Source organism: Agelaius tricolor, unplaced genomic scaffold (assembly GCF_023055355.1).
Source record: "Agelaius tricolor isolate 1412-34295 unplaced genomic scaffold, bAgeTri1.0.p SCAF_13, whole genome shotgun sequence".
Lineage (NCBI taxonomy): Eukaryota > Metazoa > Chordata > Aves > Passeriformes > Icteridae > Agelaius > Agelaius tricolor.
In genome coordinates this window covers 16,003,716-16,026,210 of record NW_027269273.1, presented here as the reverse complement: position 1 = coordinate 16,026,210, position 22,495 = coordinate 16,003,716, and the positions used below count along the sequence as shown (strand labels likewise).

Below are 22,495 nucleotides of genomic sequence, written 5' to 3'. Positions count from 1 at the left end.
AGTGTCACTGGCAGCGCTGCGTGCTCGGATCTATCTAACATGGCTCTGTAACACCAGGCCCAGGGGGGACTAGCAGCACGAGCAGCAGCTTGCTTTTGACAGCACAATGTCCTTGTTGCTATTGATTAGATTGTTCAGTGAAGTGAAAAAACATTGATCCAGCTTTAAACTGGTAGTTATATGATAATCCTGGAGATGAATGAGTATCAAGTGGAGTATTGCTGGTGGGAGGTGGCATGGGGGAATCCAATACTGGTTTTCTTGTGTAACTAATAATAGGCTAATAAAACTAAACCAAAAAAATTAAATAGATGTTTGATTATTTAGATCTACAGTAAATTAAATGCAGCTAATAAATATGTACCAGATCTCTCTGCACAACAGATGTAAACAGCTGTAAAATGACATAGGTCTTGTCTCTCTAATTTCCTAAATCCCTGTTCACTACTGGTCTCTAGTCTGGGCACTGGAAGTAATGCTGCTATTTTCACTGGTGGAGGTTTGGGGCATTGCTCTTGTAGTTTTTGGGGTCTGATTGGTGGTTATGTTTGGCACTGAGCTGCTCTGTAATGACATGTTTTGGAGTGAAAGTCAGTTCGTGTTTAGGTCCCGTCTCATCCTCCTGTTACATCCAAAGCTATCTGTATCATGTTACTTTTTCATTTGGGTGATACATGTCTACGCTGACTTGGCCACAGTGACTCTCTGTGCAGAACTGAAAACCAGCTGCATGTTCAGCCTCAGTTCCAAGGGATAGGGCCAGAGCTTCCAGGTGCTGGGTTCTCTTCAGTGGTATTGAAATGCTGTGGGAAGAGCAAAGAACTGTCCTTAAGGTTTGAGGTTTTTTTCTAAACAGTGATGCTCTAATCAGCTATCCAGAGGCAGTGTGAAAGGAGGAAAATTACAGATCCAAACCAGAAACTGAAGCTCTTCATTGAATTATTATTCTAGCAGCTGTTTGTAACTTTATGCAGATGCTTTCAATTAAATGTGACTTAGGAAAGCTGTAAAAATGTCCCAGTGCGTTGTTCAGAATTGTAGTGGAAATAAATTTCAAGTGGGGGAATGTGGGATTAACTAATGCAGTAAGAGATTTATGCCCCTGTATAAACAAAAATTGCAACATGGCTCTGACATCTTATGCAACTCTGTCAGGTGGTACCATTGTGATTTGTCTGCTGGTAGGTTGTGACTTTTACTTCTGTTTGGCTTCAGAGATTTTAGGCTTTTAGAGAATGTGCTTGTGATGATTGATACAAGGATTTATGCTTGAGAAAATCAAGAGGCTGCCCAGAGATTATTGAACCTCCATCCTTGTCAGCGTTCAGGACTCTGATATTGATTTGCTGCGTTTCCCTGTTGTCTGACTTGACATCAATTTGTGTTTTTACACTGAATTTATCTCCTTTTATGGTGTGTCCAGAGAAGATTCAGCAGAGGTGTTCTGGGGAAAAGTCATTCATCTTTAGGTTTCCAGGAGTGTGTATAGGTTTGTATGGAGAATACCTTTTCCCTCAGCTGATGACTTCAGTATTCCATTACACTTTGATTCCACCTTTCCCCTCCAAGCAGTGCAGATTCTCTAGAGGATGCTGGTCAGCAGACCATGAAGATGCTCCACAGCAGGTGGAGCATCTCTCCTTTGACGACAGGAGGAGAGAGTTGGGCTTGTTGCACCTGCAGAAGAGAAGGCTGTAGGGAGAATATGTAGCACCTTCCAGTACCTGAAAGGGCCTACAGAAAGGGCTTTTTGCAAGGATGTGTGGTGATAGGACAAGGGAAAATTATTTGAATTGAAAGGGTTTAAGAGCAGGTTCAACTGAAATGGTTAGAGTAAGGTTTAGATTGGGTACTAGGAAGAAATTCTTTACTGTGAGGGTGGTGAAGAACAGGTTGCCCGGTGAAGCTGGAGATGTCCCATCCCTCTGAGTTTTTGAGATCAGGTTGAATGTGGCTTTGAGCAAGGTGGCCTAGTGAAACACACACACACACCCCGGTGGCAGGAGGTTGGAACTAGATGATCTTTAAGGGCCCTACCGACCCAAACCATTCTATGAATGTGCAAATTCACATGAGTAGGGCAGAGGTCTTAGTGAAAGCGTTGATTTTTCCTAGAAAGCAGTGCTGGACTAGTGACAGTACTGCACAATTAACTATGGGCAGAGGCATCCTTTCTCCCAGGAAACAGAAGTCTTAAATTGTAGTAAAATACTCATCATGTCCTTCCTCCTGGAGAAGATAAAATGCAAAAAAAAGTAAAAAGTACTTTACTTCCTTGTGGGTAGTTACTGTGAAGGAGAATGTTGTCAGTGCATGAAAGATCTCATAAGTAAAGTTGATGTTTTGGGGATGTTACAGTGCTACTTTTTTCTCCTGAGCTTCTGGAAAAGAGATGATGTTAGGAGAGATTCACAAAATCACTATAGTAACAGCAGCTTTTGCTTATAGCTGCTGTTTTCTCTTCTGGTGGTTTATGATACAGAGGTGTTCTTCACCTTGCTTTTAGTGTGGCAAGGGGCATGATATGTAACCAAGTTATTAGTTCTCATCAGTCTTTTCCAGCACTCTTTTAACAATGAACTTCAGTAAATAACTGTCAAACTTGCCATTGTTCTCATATGAATACGCAATCATTGAATTGCAATGATACAATTAAAAGGAATATAAATCTGCAGATTGTGTGGGCTGTCACTGATACAGGATTTGGAGGGACCTTTTGAGAGCCTTTTTCATAACAGTAGAAATTCCTGACTTCCTGAATCAACACTTCTATCTGCCTGTATAGTCTTACTGTATCAGAGTGCCTTGGCCATTTGGGGTTTGAATTTGTTATGAGAGGGGCCTACAAGGGGGATTAAAAGTACATTCTCAAGAAAAATTGATTTTTACCTTTTTTATGACTTTCTTTAATATGTAGTTTGAGTTAATCAAGTATTAATTTATTGGCAGGTTGAAAATGTAGATCTGAGACTGTTTTCAAATATAAAAGTGGTCTGAGTGCTTCTAGATGTGTCCCAAACAAGAAATGAACCCATGGCTATTACAATGAGGTTCCTGATCCCAGAATAAGTTGTGTGATTTAGGTTTGTTTCTCAAGTTGTATCAAACATAATTTCCAGAAGTAGTCTGTAATTTTAAAGAAGTAAGAAAGATTAGAGTGAGAAGTTAGTTTCAGTTGCTTGATTCATGTATTTTGGCTTTTAAGCTTTGCTATGTTTTGAGTAATAAAGTTATACAGGGGGGCTGTGCAATATTAATACTTTCCCCTTCCTTTCCCCCTCTTTTTCCTACTGTCGTCATGTTTTGTCACTGTCAAGTGTAGATTTATTCAAGTGTAGATTTATTTCTCATTCAAACTGTTGTTTTCGTTGGCAGGAGCTACAAGCAAGTCTGTGAAATTATGTAATGTCTGAAAAGTTATGTTCATGATTAATTAGCCTATCACAAAACTATTCTAGTGTGTGTGGAATAACTAGATCATATTTTTTATTTATTTGGCAGGGGTAGAAGGCACTCTGGTCAGATCAAGGAATTTCAGAGTGCTTTGTATTAACTATTCTATACATTACCTGTTTACATTTGGAGCATGAAATGTATGTCTTTTTTATTGGTCACTTAATGTGAACCTCATATTTATTTTATTTTTTTTAAGGAAACCAGTTAGGGCTGCAGGTATTCCTTTTTTCCCAAATTGTAAAATTTATAGTTGTTTGCTTAAAACTGAACACCCTTTAAATGGCATACTCAAAGAAAATTTGCTGGAAGTTAAAAAATGGGGTAATGATACGTTAGTTCTGAACTGTATGGACATGAATGGCACAGCTCTCATGGCAGTGGAGTCAAGATCTCAAGCAGAATTTGAAGTCTGGAGGGAACTTTATCTATTATTTATGCTGCAGAGCTTTCTCTTTGCTTCCCCTCTACAAAAAAAAAAGGTATCCTAGTGGAGTTAGGTTATTATCTGAAAATTTAAAGGTATAGATATTGAACCTTTCAGATGTTGATTTATTTGTTAAGAATTCTTGCTAGTAATGGACACATCTAGGTTTTATTGTAAGCATGAAAATAGAGAGAAAAGGCATCTTCTGTAGTTTGGGCTACAGAGAGGTGTTACTAACCTCTTACTGAAGTGCTCATATTTTAGACAAGTAGTTTTCAAAACTTTTTCTGTCCTCTTTGAAACTTCTGATTTGCATCACTCAAGTACAATTTCACAAATCCTTGCTTTTTGGAAATTTGAAGGAGATACTGTGCCCATCCTAAATGTAATTACTCATTTAAACCAGCTTTGCAGTTAAAAAATAGCACATATAACTGTTTGTTTTCACTAAGTTGACAACATTCTTTCTTATGGTTTCTTACTGTCATGCTTAGTTGTAAATACTGGAAAGTTAAGGCATGAACAGACAAGAGCTGTAAATAATAATTTTATTTAGACAATTAGAAACAGTGGTATAGTCAATCTTCTGGCTGTGCTTCAGGATGCACTATGTACTGGGTGCTTCAGAGTGGTTAAGGAAGGTGCTTTGCTCATGGGAGCCTGAAATATATACTCTGTAGGGATAGGAATTGCAGGCTTCATTGCAATGATCACATTTTTGTTGTACTTATCTGTTGGTGCTAAAACAGCCAAATAGTGCATGCACAAACTGAAAAAGTGAAATATAAAACTGAGTTGTTTACTTGTCTCTTGGTCTTACAGGCTAATCCGGTCCTAAAGACTTTTCAGTGAGTTATACAGGGTGGCTCTTGTCATGCTGCTTGTCCATTTCCATTGAGATACTGTATTTTCACACTCCTGTGTGAAGGAAGAGGCAAGGGAAACATCTTTGCACAGAAAATTTTGTCATGAAGTGGATTCCTGCAATGTATTTTAATGAGTATATCATTATGTCTTGTCCCAACCATGCTCTGCGCTCCTTTGGAATTAGATGAAAAGTGTTTTTGCAGTTCCACTGCATAAGAAAATTTGCAGTAAAAGTAGTTTGAGTATTATTAGTGAGAGTTTTACTTTAATGGCCAGGGCACTTAACTGTGGATGATGCTGTAGGTACAGGTTATTTCACTGAATATTTCACAGAATATCCAGTTCTTTTACTGGATGGAAGCAAACAGGAACTGCTTCCTGTCAGAGATGAAAGGAGGTTGAAATTGAAGTCTTCTAGAATCAAACTTGGGTATGGTCCAAGAGTGCTCTTAGATGGATTTGCTAAGTCATAATTTCGTAATTCATTCTTTCCTTTGGTTTTGCTTTTTTATTGAAGTTGCTTATCACCTTCTGTAAGCCATTGCTGGTTTTGAAGCAGAGTGTAGCTACCTTTGAAGCACTGTTTAAAAATCCCTCATGAAATTACAGTCAACAAGCTGCTGACTTAATGAACTTTGTTATGACCTTGCTCCTGTCCTTTTTTGTGTCCATTTGCACAAATGCTGATGCTAGAATTTGCATGTTTTCCTTGAGTAACATGGCAATTTAATGTTATTGGTAGGACAGAGAATGGCCTCATGGGCTTCATAGACTTTAATACTTGGAAATAGTGTAGAAGATAAATTGGAACCAGTGCTTGAGAGCCTCACTGGATTTGTTTCTAAAAGCCACACAATACAAGTTGCTGATATATTTTTTTTTAATTTCCCCTCCTCCCCTCTAGTCCCCCAGCTTAAATATAATACTTAAGGCAAATTTTAAGCCTCTTTCCTTCAAGAGACTTTCATTTAATTTTATATAATAGGCCTACTTAAAAACCTTTCTAAGAAAAACTGGTCTTCTGTGAAATGTTTACTGGCTTTGTTCTGAGCTGTTCAAGCTCTGGTCTACATCACATGGCTAGTTAGTGCTTTATTATATTCTAAGGGAGATTATTTTACTCTATTTATAAAATGACCTACAGTGATCTGAGTTTTTAATTAAGAAATCAGAATTATGCTTTTTGCTTTGGGGGCTTGTGATTTCTTGATAGTCTGTCACTATTGAACATGATCAATACATAGGAAGAAGCAGAGACTGACAAAGCAATCTGTGTCATTTATTGGAAGTGCCAGCCTCTTAGGTAACTCCTTGGGGTACAGGGCTACCCTGCCTCTTCACCTTTATTATCCTCTGCCATGGATTTCAGCACATGATCAAGCAAAAAACTGCTGCTCTCCCCAGTCTTGTGTAAAATGCACTGTGTATGTATTTTACAGAGCTGGCAGATTTTCAATGGCTTTGTGTCTTGGGCAATGGCTTGTAAAGGTAAATTCCTGCAAGTGATTTCAGTGTCTTGGCTGTTGAATAAACTGCTTTTCTTCTCTCAAGAATAAAGTTCAGTTCCTGTCAGGGGAAAAAAAAAATGAAGCTGTTAGCATTTAATCAGCTGTTTGTCCACATCCTCTTGCTTTGGAAAGGAGACCAGGAATTATTTCATTTTTAAAAGAATAAATAGATAAAGAAGTACAATTTCATGACTTGTATTACTCTGCAGCTCACCTGGTAGAGAAGTATCTTAGTGCCTGTGTTTTTTACTAGATAGAAACCAGTGACTAAAAACCAAATGGTCAGTGGCCAAGCTGCTGCTGCTTGTTCCCTGTAAGAATATGAACTTAGCTGTGTCATTTTTCTCCTACTTGGGCCTTGGTAAGAGAAGTGGCTGTGTTATTCAGAGTGATGTAATTTATACTGCATTTGTTCTTGAAATAGTTGAACAGAAAGGATGTAAAGTTATATGCATGAGTTAAAACTAAATGCTTTTTTTGTTTAAAAAACCCAAAATGTATACAACAAAATCGAAATGTATGTGCTCTCTATTTAAAGCTTCTACTTCCTAGACATATCAGTGGAAGAAATCTAAAAAGTAGTTCTCTTGTAGGCCCATATCAGGTTCTGGAGTTTGTGGCTGTAATAATTTTGCTTTGGTCCTAATATTTTTCTCTTATATGAGGCAACTAGGCAGGATATGTCTTGACTTGGTGCAGAAATTCACCTACTTCATCTTGGAGTAGAACAGGGCTCTGCTTGTTTTATTTAGAATTGCATTTCAAACACTAGCCCAGTTTCAAAAAGCCCTGCTTCTGTATTTAGTATACTGCTATTCAAATCTAGATTGTGCTGACAGTAAATTTGCCCCAAAGAGTAAACTAGATAAAATATGCATATGATCAATTTAATATGCAATTAAACATTTTCCCTGAGCAATTAGCATCAAGACAACTAATAATTATCCTGTGCCACGCTGCAAACATTATACGCATTTATGTAAGATGACTTTGGTAATAAGTTATGGATAAAAATATGCATATATACAAACATCTGAGTAAACATAATATCATAGCAATGAAGCATGTGCTTTTCATACTGGAGTTTATTTAATCTGTGTAAAAACAATATGTCTCCCCAAAGAATATAAAAGTTGACGTGGCCATGGGATCATGATCTCTGAATTGCACCACAGCTTACCTTGTGGTTGTGTGCATCACCTGCTTCATTCTAGTTGCAGTGCAGTAAATGATAAAATTTGGAGATGGAAAATGCAACTCCATTTGACAACTGTATATACATGTGACTAAAAACATGGGATACCATGTTTGGAAGTCTCCTAAGCATATAAAGAAACTGAGATAAAGAAGACGTTGTGGAAATTAGCACGCGATGAGCAGGATCGTTGAAAGCTAGATACATATAATGCACTTTACCTGTGAGTTAGATTTTACATAAAGATAACTCAGTTCCATTTTCTTGACACCTAAGACATGGGTACCCTCAAGAACCCTGGAGGTTATCTAGGCAGGGCAGCTGATCCCAGCTGACCAAAGAGATGTTCCATACCCTAAAATGTTAGGCTCAGTGTATAAAGTGGGAGCAAGAAGACAGTGGGGTGCACCAACACAGGGTGATGGTGTTTGTCTTCCCAAGGAGCCATTACATGTGGAGGGGCCCTGCTCTCCTGGCAATGGCTGAACACCTGCCTATCCATGGGCACTGGTGCATCAATTCCTTGGTGTGCTGTGCTTGTGTATGTGGCTTTTGCTTTGGCTATTAAACTGTCTTTATCTCAACCCACGAGTTTTCCACTTTTACTCTTGTGATTCTCTCCCTATCCCCATGTGGGGGTAATGAGTGAGCAGTTGTGTGGATCTTAGTTGCCAGCTGGGGTTAAACCGCGGCACATAGAAATTAATGCAAGACCACAGAGGAGATGCAGTTTAAGTATCAGAGATTGTTGACAGAAACAGTAGCAGGGCCTATACATATCCAGGGGTTGTTTTTAGATGGACTTGAGTAATTCTGTGTGTCTGTTGAATCTGGACTATAGTTGGAAAGCCTCCCTTCTGTAAGTGTAGAGGCTTTCTATTTATTCTGTTGAAAATGAAAGCTGAGCCTCCAGAGGACCAGGACATTTAGCTGTATTTTTGAGCTGCTGCTTTGCACCTTACTCTAGACATTTTCTGTGCTTGCTTTGGGGGGTGGTTTTTCAACAGAAAGTGAAATTTTAATATTTTCCGTGGATATAAACTACAAATGAAACATGAATTCAGGTTGGCTTTTGTGCAGCTAATTAAGTCTGAGCTAATCTAGTATTACTCTTGCAGTTAGATGGCTTTGGGGTGTGTGAATCCAGTAGGACAGGAAGGGTTTTAAATTTACCCTTTTGCATAGTTCTAGGTATCTCTGATGGTTACCTTATATATCACAATGCTCTTAGAGAGAGATCTTTGAAAGTACAGGAGGGACGTGTGAGCAGAGGAAGCCACGAAGCCACCGTGTAGTAAGGAAGTAAATCTTATACAAAAGCAAGGCACACAAACCTGCATTCTAGCAGTGATGATAATCTTTGGGGAGAAGAGAAGTTTGAAGTTTCAATGTTTAGTTTTTCCTCAATGCAGACCATTTATGCAGTTAGTTGATTTAAAAGTGTAATAAAGGAAGTTCACAGCCTGGTCAGTCCTCTCTTTTTGGAACTGGCCTTTGCTTTGTGCTCTTTGAATGCATAACTGCTACACTAAGGTTTGTAGCAGGTGTAATTTTTCCACACTTCTGCCTGTCAGGATGTGTTTACCATGATTTGAGGTAGTGTGTTTGCCATGCTTTGCAGGCCTATAGGACTAATATAGGAACTACTGGATAGTTAGCAAGTTGTTTTAAAAATTCAGAATTTAGTTTAACTTACAGTTCCTGAAACATGATGATTTTCTTTTTCAAATGTGGAAAATAAACTGTTTCGTACACACACAGAATGGATGCAGGAAAGGGATTGCAGCTGAAAGTGTTCACAGAACCTTGTCTTGTGTGGGATGAAGAGCAGCTGCTTCAGTAGATGAGGCAGAAATCAGTACCTGTTGCTGATAAAGCTTTTGCTTTTCAATATTAATATTTCCAAAAACAGTATTTAGAGATGCTTCTGGCAGTATTTCATGTTCAGAGACTTCTTTTTTCAAACCATGGTAAAAACAAAAAAAGGAAAAAAAAATAAAATAGTGCAGATAGCCCTCAAAGGTACTTTATAAAAATGTAGGTATTCTGAGAAAGCCAGCTTGCTTCTTCTGTCCTTCCTAAGGCTGGAGATAGGCTGGGACCAGGACACTGGATCTGTATTGAAGGTCATGGCAGCTTCACTTTTTAGTAAAATTCGCCCCTCTCTGCTGGTAGCCCTGTAATTACTTACATGCTGTTTCTGTTCATAGGATAACAGAGATATCTGATGTTTGGGTATCATGCACAAGGATGTGCTTTCCAGCAGGTAGTCAGATGATGTTGAGGTGGTTCTGAAAAGGCATGGAGAGGCACTTGCTAATGGGAACAGTTGAGGTTTTTGGTTTGCTAGTAAAATTTCTTGGGAGTGTGTGTGAAACTTTTAATCTCTTTTAATGTGTGCATAACACTTAATGAGATAGCACTTAAGACTGTAATTGTGTGTACACAGCTAATGCCTAACAGTTTTCAGACAATCTGTTTAAAACCTCAGAGTGCTATAGCAATGCAAATAGGAATCTGCTTGCTATGAGTGGGATTTATAGTTTTGGGTAACTTTGCACACTCAAAAATAAAGTAAAATAAAACTTTTCAGGACCTAATGTGACTCCTTTGTGGGGGGGGGGGTGTTAGAACATACTAAATGCTTTAAGAATTTCATGGTAACTATAAATATAATCAAATAAACATAAATTTCACAAGCACAGAAACTACATAGGAAAAAAAAATGGTTTGGGCCTTGGTTCTGGGACAAGTTCTGGCATAAGGTAATAAAAATCCAGCTGAATTTTTACCAAGGATTTATTTTGTGCAGCGGCAAAGCCTATTAGTATCTCAGACTAGGTAGCTGTGAGTCATTAAAACAAACAAAATAATTTGCTGGTTGCATAAATGGCTTCCAAATCTTTGCTTAAAAATGGACACTGCACTAGTTTAGGTAAATGCAAGCACTGTATTGTTATTTCTGAATTAGTGATATGAAAGGTGTCCTTGCCCATGGTAGGGCAGTTGGAATTAGATTTTTGCTTTTTCTAAATTAAACCATTCTATGATTCTTTACTTTTTGTGGACCAGTCAGAATGCAGAATATGTAAAGACTGTGAGCAGTAAGGATAGTGGGTCCTTAATGTTTCACAATGTGTAAACTATGTCAAATAGTTAAAATGCTTTGGAGTTTTCTGGGGGCTCTGGGGTGGTTTTTTCAGTTGGATCAATTACAGAACACTTATTGAAGGCACTAAATAAATATTTTTTATTTTTAGTCTTTATCTGTACCACAAACTTATATTAAACTTGGTTTTTATTCTTGTGTTTTTAGTGACTGAAATACTGAAGCTATAAAGAAAATTTAATGTACACACATTCATGAATTTTTAGTGAAAATTGTTTCAAATATTAGAATAATCACAATCAATTATTGTTTGGAATAGTTTTGAAATTATAGATGTTGTAAAATTGGATTTTGGTGGTGTTTTTTGGTGATACAATATTGTCATACAGTACATGGTTTTAACGCTGTTTAGAGGATTGAAGGACTGCAGTTGTTTATGTATGATTTTTGAGGGATTGATTGACTATGGCAGTTGAATGTGTGATGCTTAAATAAGTACGGTTCAATTTCTGCTTGGAAAGTAGAATAAAAACCCAACCTGTTTACAGGTGCTGAGTTGGTGGTCTGTTATTCCTCCATGGTGTGTCTATCTTAATGTTTTTAAAATAGAGGTTTCCTGACTGCTCTTTGTGAAACTTCGATTTCTGAATGCATGTTGGCATAAGGGATGAGTTTTCTGTCAATTTGCTCTTACTGCATTTGGGAATACAGTTATTAGAACAAGGCAGTCTGTTGAGTTTGAATGTTCAGTTTCTAGTAACCTAGCAAACTAAATTGTTTTGCAAGTTGTCATCTACCTTATTCACAGAATTAAAGGGATGAAAAATTCTTCTCAGCTTATTAGTTCTGTTAAAGCAATAGTATGTTACTGGGTAAGAGTTATTCAGAACCTCACTTGTGAGACAGAGCAGACACCATACTCCTAAAGCTTTTGTAACACAAATATTAATATTAAGTACTAATACCAAAAGTATTACTGGCTCATCTGGTACAAAATACTGCAGTGTTGAATAACTGACTTGAATAGAACTCATTCTATAAGAGATGAAATGGAATTAACCTTCCTGAAGACTAATCGTTGTTTTTCAAAAGATACCTCATGGCTATACTTTAGAAGATAAACTACTGATTAGAAAAATAGGTTAATTCCTCTTAGAGTTCCCTTTGATTAAGGTAGGAGGTGTGCTGTTCTTCGGATGACGTTCTGCTGTTGTTAACAACAGCTAAAAAATTGCACTAGCTCCCTCCCCCCCCCCCCAAAAAAAAACAAATTAACCCCAAACACCCATAGTTGATGCTAATTGAGGCACTTGTGAGCCAGAACTAATACTACCAGTATGAATTCAGGCTTGCTTTGACTGTGCAAGCTAAAGCAAATGGAAATGATGTCTTGTTTACTGTGCTGACAGGAGTGTGTGTATTTGTAACTTTCAGTAGTTGAGAGAACAGACCCTGTAATACAGTTATGAATGTAAATGGCTTCAAAGAATATACTGGAGCCTGTAAGCTTCTTGGAACTTGTATATGAGGTGATGGGATTTGCAAGCTCTTTGTGATTAGTTTTGGTATGGGAACATCAGTCTTTGTAGCCCTGAACTGCCAACAACCTTTGTCCTTTATTTTACCTTCAGAAAAAAAAAGGGGGGGATGGGGTGGGGTCATGTTTGAAATAGGGAAGTAAATGAATGTTGGCTAATGGCCATGTCTTTTCCTAGAGCAAAAAAAAATATCTTGGAAAGATAGATGAGATTGTGGACCTGGATTTGAATGATATGTGAAGCTTTCTAAATTATTTATCAGCACAAGCCTTTTTAGCCTTTTTGAAATGGCTAAAGCACTGTTATATTGAAGGGAAAGAGAATGGTATGGTTGCCAAGAGGAGATTTTTACTGGATTCTGCTAAAAGAATCATCTGTCTTTTAAAATTATCTGTGTTAAGTAGCAGTTAAGAAATGTCCATACAATGCTGTGAAATCTGTTTGAATAGCTCTGGACCCTTTTTCTGCTGCTGATTATTTGCATCATTTATGTATTTTGGGTTTTTTGTTACTATCATTTGCTCCAGTGACATATCTGATGAAAGCAAAATTATGGGAAAGATCTGTTGAATTATATCTGACTGGCAAGAATAGTAACTAATTCTTTCTTATTTTATTTATATATACATTGTTTTTATCCAGTGAAAAGTCCTGCAAGTAGTTGGTACAACTCTTTCCACCTCTAGAACTACAGATCTCATTCAGTGTCATCCTTCTAAAACTGACAACACCAATAATGCTTCTTTTTTGAAGCAGGACTGTTTTTGAAAGCTGTTTTATAGCTTAAACAGTTGTTTTTATCTAAGTAGCAATTTCATATTTCAGCTAACCATATAATCCATAATGGAGAGCTCAATAAGACAAAAGACTGCAGATGATGTTTGTTCCTATTGGTTATAGGGAGGTTACAGCAGTTCCCACTTGTAGATGATGGAAGGGAACACACATCTCCTTACTTATGAAAAGTTCAGCTCCGTTTATCTTTTATGTGTATTCTTTGGGGTATACAAGTATGTCAGTATTTCAGTAATTGGATTGTGAAGAGTTGAACAGTGAGCAGACCTGCTGAGGACTAAGTTTTCAGAAGAAGTACAGTGCCTTGGGGTATGTTTATATGGAAGTATGTTTACGTGTGCTCCTCTTCTATGGCTAGGACAAACTTATTTTCCTGGTGTCAACATTCTTCATGCTGCTTGACTTAAAATGATCATAAAGCTTAATAACATAAAAGTATTTTCAATATTTCTGTGTTATATTCTGTTGAGATATAAGGGCATATCACCATGGAACTAATTCTTTCACAAGAATACCCTTAAAAACAAGCATTCCCCACTTCCCAGATCTGTAATGGAATACAGATTTATAGGTCAAGTGAAGATAGCCTGCCAGCTTTCAAAGTATTGTAGCATAAAGAGGAAATGGAAAATGAAGGTAAAGCCAATAAATGATTGCTTTGATATGTTAAACTAACAGCATTGCATACCTGAATCTGGAAGCTGTGAATTCTCTAAAGAAACCATGTTAATCTGAGTTACTGTGATACTCTCTGCTAGAAGGTACTCTGTTATTTGACTATCTCATTTGGGAGAAATTGTTGCATGTAATTTTATGTGTTACAGACCTGTTTACAAATATTTCCATGTAGTTTTTAATACATTAATATTTTGGATGTTGCAGGTTAGTGTTTTCTTTAAAGCTCTAAAATGTAATGCAGAAACAATATAATAAATATTCTCTGATTGTTTGTTATGTAATTGATAAGGAAGATGGGAAGTAGATTTGTATCCATTCTGAAGTAATTCTCTGAAGAGTTGTGTATTGCTTCTAGACATTGAAAGATTTGCATGTTTTTTGTTATGAATGTCTATCAAAGCTGATGGAACTCATCAGACTGGCATGGATAACCCTTGATCTGTTAAATCCAGTGCTTTTACCCTAAAATGGTAATTTCAGAGGAGGGTATGAGCTGTATTGAATTTCCAAGTAATAAAGTATGTCCTGAATTTGCCTTTTTGTCTTGTGCAAAGGAACTATATTTGTCTGTAATAAAGACTAGTTTACATCTTGATGTTTGAGCACTGTTGCATTTGAAGAACAAGCAATTGTGTTCTGGAGTTGCAATTGCATGCAAGAAGAGTGTCCCATGTTCTAATTTTTCCTTGTTTTTGTTAACACTATTCTTGTATTGGAGACATTTACATGGGTGAATATACAGGGTGGCTTATTATGGGCCAGCTTGAAGTTTATGAAGTATGTTAGGATGAAAACTTTGTAACCAAGTTAGGAAAGCGGACATTTGCCTTGCCAATTAGTATGTACTACACTAAAATACCAAGTAAAAGCCTAGGAGGCTGGTGGGTTTTGGTTTGGAGTTTTTTTGTTAGCTAACTGTCTGTTTATTTTTAAATCTAGCCACGAGCTGATCCCATCCCAATATGTAGCTTTTGCTTGGGAACGAAAGAATCAAATCGTGAAAAAAAACCAGAAGAGCTCTTGTCTTGTGCAGATTGTGGCAGCAGTGGTAAGTTGGCTGAATTTACAAATACTAGGAATATTTATGTTTTAGTATGTATTTTAAAAGTATTTTAAACTTGTGAACCTTATCCTCTCTTAGAACAAACATAGATCAAGAACTGAAACCAGGGGAACAGAAGAATTTGTTATTTTTCTTGGTTTGTTTTGTTTTTGTTTGGTTTTTTTAAACTAGAATTTTGTCATCTTTAGGATAATTACAAGTGAGATGTATTAAATAATCTTTGTGTCCAAGTATAGATCTGCTGAGTAAATTAAGAGGGGGAAACTACACTTTTACAATACAAGAATTCAGTTATTGTTTGGGATTTATGTTGGCTCTGAAAACTCAGTTTTGCATTGTGACATCAAATGATGATCAAGAATTTTGCTTGCACAGATTTACAACATTTCAGAAGCTAAGGAATAGTCATAGTAATAAAGACTATGTAGCAGTCTTTGCTGCTGCACATCTTGTGTATTCAGTTAATGTTTTTATAAAATGATTGTGTTACTCAAGAGGGAATTTGAATAATATTTTAGGTAACATACCCCATGAGGTGGGCAGCTGGTTGGTTACTTGTTGGGCACAAGATAATGACACTGCTGATTGCATGTACCTCACTCTTGTGTGCTGCAGCAGCTCTTGCAGACTGTGACTGTTCCTAATGCAGGTGCTTCTCTTCTCTGTGGTGACCAGTGCTGGGGCCCAAGGCAACAGCCTGAACTTGTGTCAGGGGAGGTTTGGAAAAAACTTCTCCCAGAAGGTGGTTGTGTGCTAGAACAGTCTCCCCAGAGCACCAAGGCTGGCAAAGCTCTCAAGGCACATGTTGTGACTCTTGGGGATGCCCTGCGAAGGGCCAGGAGTTGGACTTGTTGATCCTTGCAGGTCCCTTCCAGCTCTGGATATTCTGTGATTGTGTGCATCTGGAGCCCATGAATATCATCATTTTGTTGGTATGCTGACGGTAGCTTTGGCAGTTCTCAGGTCAGGCTACATCAGTCCTTGAGTAAAAATAGAGATAGTATGGATAAAAACGTGTTTTCAGTTAATCAAGATATGTTATTGATTGTCTGCTTCTCAGTTGTCACCCTGATGGTTGCTTTATATTTTAGCCACTGTATTTTTTAGTATATTTTAGCCAGTTATTATCCTCTGAAAAAAAAAAAAAATTACTTTTTAAACCCAGTATGCAACAGCAAACCTCATAAATTTAAATTGTCTTCCTTTAATGGTTTGTAGGTTACAGATCTCCTCTGTTTTCAAATCTGTTTTGTGATATTTGCAAAATTAATACTTGGTTAGACTTAGGTGCACAGAGTTTACATTTATCAGGTGAGCTTAGATATCAGCCACTCTTCTATTGTGTAATAATTCCCTGGTGGGTCTTAAGACACTTTAGAACTGGAAGTCTTGACTTTCATGGATCAGCTTCTATTTGAATTAACACCGATACATTCTCTCTGCCTCATTAAGACTAAATTATCTTTAATTAGTTCCTCAGATGTATTAGATAGAAAGAATGAAATGGTGAGAATGCCAATCAGTTTGCTGGATGGTTAAACTTTAGCTACTGATGCCTAACTAAAATAAAAACCAATTTCAGTGCAATTTATAAATAACAAAACTTCACTCAAGTGGAGTTTTATTGTAATTGGATTTGTAATTTTGCACATTGCAGTGTATCTCAAAGCTGGTCTTGCTGTCTAACAAATAGAAAAGAAATTGCATGTTGTGCACAGCAAGCAAATTGTTCAGTTGATCAGAGATTAAATTGTAGTGCCCACTACTGGCATGCCTGTTTTCCCTTTTTGTTTTTGTGTCAAGTCACTTTTGTCTTTTCAGGTAGTGCCTCTGCATTCTGAAAGCAGAAACTAGCTGGATAACCAGGTGCACATTTCTGTAGTATTTGGGAGGAAAAATATTTGGGTATTAGAAATGAAGTGCACTGCTATGTCTGTTGGCACAAAGGATTTTTCAAGAAGTAAGATGAGGGATGTCAGATGTGAGAAAATAAATCCCATTACAGAAGCAGACAGTTCTTCTTGGTTTTGGTTGGGTTTTGTAGTTTGTTTGGGTTTTTTTCTCTCCTTTTTCCCTATCTCTTGATTTTGAAAAATCAATACACTTGAGAACTGGAATCGAACTCTGCTTCTATTTTTTCCAAACAAGATGTGCAGAAGCAACTAAACATTAATGCTGCTGACAGATTTTTATAAAGGTTTGAAGTTGTAGAATGAGAAGGGGAAAAAATTGAGTGACTGGAGAATTATAATAAATGTTTTTTAAAGGGGGCAAAAATAGCAAAAAGCAGAATACCTATGGATATTTTCCTTTCAAATTGGATGTTATCCTGAGGAGGCAAGACAGTTACTGATAAAGATGGGTAGAGAAGGCTGGACAGCAGAGCAACAGACACTGGACTCAGGTCAGAGGGAATAGGGACAGAAAATATTTGGAAAGAACTGGGCAGAGATCGCTTTCTAAATGAGATTTAGGGTATGCTTTAGTAATAATGGAATATAGCAACTGCCTTAATTATTGCTGTCTGTATAAGGATATCAGGTTAGTTGGGTAACATGAACTGCTAAGAAAGCTGCAGGTAGTAAAAACTGGTAGATCCCCAAGACAGTTGTACTGACCATCTCTGCTCATAGCTAAAGTCTCCCTAAATAATAATAACACTTTGTACCTTAAAGATAATCAGACACAAGTTGAGAGATTTTTTGTGAATTATCAGTAGTTACCAGCATTTGTGCTTAAGTTAAAAATAACTGGAGATTTAGCATAACTTATTTTGCACTGTGTTTAATTGTAGTCACTGATCTAATGGTTGTTCTTTTAAAAGACTAGCTTTTTCATTAAATCCTTTAATGAATAAAAAAGGCTCACCTTTGTGAGGAAGACACAAAAGTGAATGAGACTCTCACTTTTGAGTTCCTGGTCTCACCTATTTCTGCCACGTCAATGTATCACCAATATTAACCATTTCAAACATGGATGAACAAATTTTGAAGTGCTTAATTTTAAAGTAGGCCTGTATGTATTCCTGGTGAAATCTTCCATCCTGCAAAGGTCTACATTTCCAGTCATCTGGTAAACTTGTTTGATACATTAAATTATTGATGCTGCTGAGTTTTAAAGAAAGTCACGTGATTGAGCCAGGAGAAATGACCAGTTTAAACACTTGAAACTAGGGTTGGGAACCTCTGGGAGTTTTATCAGCTTCTGGATATAGAGAAGAGAGTATGTTTGTAATTTGATTTTAGGCTAGTTAGAGGTGAAATACTGCAAATTTGGGAGCCCAAAACATGCTTTCCTTCAGCTCTCCAATTAAAAAAAAAAAGCTAGCTGTAAAATCAGTGAAGGGCACCATAACTTCAAATGACTATTGAAGTCTGTTAAACTACAAAATCTGTATAACTGCTATCAATGTAGTTAAACAGTTCCTTTTAAAACTGAAACTTGCTGGTTACCACTTAATGTCTGGTAGGCATTACCCTATACATGTTACTGTTACATTTGCACTATGTCAATTTGTATCTAAAATGAATAGTTTAAGTATTATCAGCTATTAAAGAACTATATCATATAGTATTTTGAAATCTAAAAGTTCCTGGGCTGTCTCTGCTAGTGCATACCTAGAAAAGATGGTGAAAAAAATATGGCAAATCCATAGTGATGGTTCTCATTTGCAGCCTTCCAGTTCTAGTTACTTGTGGCTCAAGGATTAGCAATTGCAGGCATGTTTAATACCAGTGGAATATTCTTCTTGAGTTTTTGTCTGATTATAAAAGCTAGCGATGAAAGAAATGTATCAAGATGTGTAATTGCTTGAATGAGAAATGTTCCATTGGTAGATAAGAGATACAAACTAATACAGTTATACTTAATTTGTTCAAGCAGTGGTTAAAACCAGTGAGAATGGATGTTCCATACGTTTATACATCACAGTTACTTACGTAAAACAAAATTAAAATCAACAGTTTGAACTGCAACTTACTTGCTCCTTGAAATAAATCACTTCTGTGCAGGGTAGATAAGTGGAGTTATATATATTTACATGGAGGTGATTGATTCACAACTATGCTTTAATGTGTAATAGGGTTGTTAAGTCATAGTTAATAAAATAAGTCTTTATGTGATATTGATTACTAATATCAGCCTCTTTAGGGGGTTTCATTGAAGGGAGTAGTATCTCATTGAACTCATCTCTGCTGTTGTAGTATATTCGTCACATTCTTGGAAGTGCATACTCAATTTTAACCCTAAAAAATGTTGGTATATGCAGAGAATCAAATGATTATGCTTTTTCAATATTTTTCTGAAACTACTCTTTGAATTTATTATTGATTGCTCCTTCCTAATAGATTATATCTCTGCATTTTATTTTGAGAAAATGCGCAATTCAAGTTGTCCTTCAAAGTTTAACTATAAAGTGTTTTAAGCCTTGGATAAATAGAATAAAAGGAAGTAAAATCTGAAATTGTCACTTATTCAGGTGGCTTTTGAATTCCATCAGTCTTTGCCATCTGTGCCTCAGTCCATTAGACAAAAATAGCAAATGCTCATAGATGAAATTGTATTTTCATTTGTGGTGTTTTAGCTCAGTCCTGGACTGAGAGACAGTAGATGGAGAAAGTCTGAATCACTATAACTGCAGCATTACCTAGAAGAAAGCACTCATTCCAACTCTGACAGTGAGAGGAAAGCACCTTTGATGTGTGCCACGTCACTGCAGCCATCTCTAAGTGCAGCATGGCATCAGGGATTCTTCTCTCTCTGACAACTTCTGTGGTTATGTTCATGATAGATGATCTCTGAATATAATACTCTCATCAAGTGTTTCCCTGGGAATGCTTATCCCTTCCTATATAGCAGTGCTTTTATCTTGTCTGGATTGGGGCTACGCTCTGAGGTTGTTGAAGACATGAAAAAATCTCTGCCAGTATTGCCTCAGGTGCTGGATGTGTTCAGTTGCCTGATATCCTCTGTTAATTGGAAAAGTCCTGCTGGCCTTCAAGATTACTGTGAAAAGAGGGTGGTCCTGCCGAGGAATTTTTGTGTTTTGTGGGAGTTGGTAGTTCAATACTCCACACCCACCCCCTCAATTTTAAACCTTGTATTGGAGTATGTTTTCCTTATGCCAATTGCTAGATTAATTTTTTTCTCTTTTTATTACTCTGAAATTGTTCTTTGTGTATAATTAAGTAATTAATTGAAAGTAAAAAATGCATATAGTTTGGCTTTTCAGTTTCTCTGGTAGATAGTATAGTTAGAAAAATAACTAATGCAATTTTGTCTGAAGACTTCCTCTGTTTATTGTGCACTGCTATGAAAGTGGAATGTGGTCAGTTTATAAATATGCTTTTTTCAGAACCAATGACAGTTTAATATGCTATGGAAATAACCTAGTGAAAATAAAAAATTCAGTTTTAGGTGCTTATGTAGACGATTCACTGGTGTCAGTTACAGTAAAAGCCAGTTTTCTACCTGTCTTCATTAATTGGTTTAATGACAATTATTCTGTATATTTGTATGAAGTAGATGAACTAAATAATGTGTTGCAGAATTCCGAAAGCAAGTGGTACTTGCAGGGTTCTGGTGGTGCTGGCTACATCCTGCTGAACTTCAGAATCAATCTAACCAATCTTAAATCTCAACCTCTCAATAACATTTTGGTATTTTTTAGGACATCCATCATGTTTGAAATTCTGTCCTGAGTTAACAACAAATGTGAAGGCGTTGAGGTGGCAGTGTATTGAATGCAAGACATGCAGTGCATGTAGGATCCAAGGCAAAAATGCAGTAAGTTAGACTTGTTCAGTGTTACTGGACTTCTCTTTGTTTATAGAAGCTTTATAATTAGCACATGTCCAAATGCAAACAACTTCTAACAATGCTGTATTAAGTCTTTTTTTTCCCTTTTTCCTTTTGTCCACCCCCTCATCCCTGCCCCCCCAGGATAACATGCTTTTTTGCGATTCCTGTGATCGAGGGTTCCACATGGAGTGCTGTGACCCGCCGCTATCCCGAATGCCAAAAGGTGATCTAAAAAATCCTTTGCATGACAGTACTTCCATTTGCAGTCTTGTATTAAGTGACAAAACCTGTCAAGCATGCTATTATCGTTTTTATTTTCAATGATAAATAGTATGATTTCATTCATATCAAAGGAAATTTTACTTGTCATTATATGAGGGGTTTTTTCCTCAGAAAAATATAAAAGGTCTACATATAGTTCACCAGATTTATTCACTGTGTATTGAGTTGTTGCCCCAGTTATTGTAGATGAAATTTTAGAAAGGCTGTTTAAATGCTTGGAGTATATACACTGACAAAGACGTTCTTGGAACATGTAGAAGAGATTTTTCTTCCTGCCTTTTGTAGGAGTAATTGGAAAAATGGCAAACAAAACAAAATGCATGTGTCTTCAGGTTCTCTAATTTCTAGATTTCTTACCTATGGCACCTCTCATTTTTGCTCTTACATCTTTATGGCTTTTCCTATTTAATCTTAAAGTTACATTAAAGACTTTCTTCAGTTCCTCCCCTCCCAGTTCCCAGCCTTATCTACAATAAGTGTTTGGCTATCTAATGTTAAAAGGATGCTAAATTCAAGTTGTGTATTAAAACAACTATACCATAGGTGTGAAGTAGTATATTTAGCATGCTCTACCCCAGTGGCTTTGTAACACACATGTCAATTTTTTACCCTGTCTTAATTTTGTCTGGAGAAAGATCTAGATAGTGACAAGCTAGAACAGAAATTCTTCTAGGAACCTAATTGCTCATAATCTTTCCTGTGATTCTTGTTGCCTCTTGTATCCCCCTTTCCATAAGCACTTTGCTTTTAAAAATTTCAGAGTATAGATAGAGGTTGATCACTTTTTTGTCCACTTTTCCTTGCCTATGTCCTGTTCAAGAGATAATTTGCTGACTTTGTATATACTAGGTATGTATCTTGGTACACACATGTAGTACAGATTAGATAAACTATGTACAACTAAACTCTTTTTCCTTTATATAGGGATGTGGATTTGCCAGGTCTGTAGACCAAAGAAGAAAGGGAGAAAGCTGCTTCATGAGAAGGCTGCGCAAATAAGGAGACGATATGCAAAACCTATTGGACGACCGAAAAATAAATTAAAGCAACGAATGTTGTAAGTTTCTCTTGGTTTTTATTTCTTTAGGTGTTACTGAGAATGTAGTCAGATAAGAGTTTGATATAGGTTTAAGCACAGTTTTTAACTCTGTTTCAAATTGGGGCAAACAGATAACGAGTGATTTTGTATGTGCCTTTCAGCCCAATGTTTAATAACTTCTAAATTATAGTAGGTGCTTTTGGTGTCATGTCAGGTGGTGATAAAAAAATTAGTGTAACTTGATTTTTCAGATGCCATAAGTTTTTTATCAAAAATTGTACATATAGCAGATGCAAATAAACTTCTGGATAATGACATATGCCACAGCTGTCTTTAAATGTAGCTTCAAATAATTGTAGTATCTACAGAATACAAAGTGGATAATATCAAGCTATGATAGACAACTTCAGGAGACCATTCTGCTCAAAGAGGTGTTTGAAAACTGTATAAAAATTACTTTGTTAATATCAGCTCACAAAACCCATTCCAAAAAGCAAACTATACAAGTAACAGCGAAGTTGTGGTTTCAGTGGTACTCTGGAAAAGATTATTACTTGAATTCTGCTGTTAACCTGCTACCAGTTACTAGGAAAAGAAATTGCAATTCCTCTTGCTTCTCAGGACTGTGTTTATCTAAAACATGAGTGTGCTGTAGTGTTTTTTACCATCTGTCTTCCCAGGAAACACTGTAGTTGGAGATTATAAATCTTGGTTAGAGGATTGTTTAAGTAGCATTGAAATA

General features: G+C 36.8%; 1 protein-coding gene across 7 annotated transcripts in view; it reads left to right on the top strand.

Moving 5' to 3' along the window:
* KAT6B (lysine acetyltransferase 6B) overlaps nucleotides 1-22,495 on the top strand; it is a 103,632-nt gene that overhangs the window by 34,412 nt on the left and 46,725 nt on the right. For all 7 annotated transcript variants that reach the window (XM_071438854.1, XM_071438853.1, XM_071438852.1 and 4 more), the window contains 4 exons: nucleotides 14,510-14,618; nucleotides 20,302-20,417; nucleotides 20,574-20,655; nucleotides 21,639-21,771. In XM_071438854.1, the coding sequence (XP_071294955.1) occupies nucleotides 14,510-14,618; nucleotides 20,302-20,417; nucleotides 20,574-20,655; nucleotides 21,639-21,771 (440 nt within the window). The remainder of the gene's footprint in view (nucleotides 1-14,509; nucleotides 14,619-20,301; nucleotides 20,418-20,573; nucleotides 20,656-21,638; nucleotides 21,772-22,495) is intronic.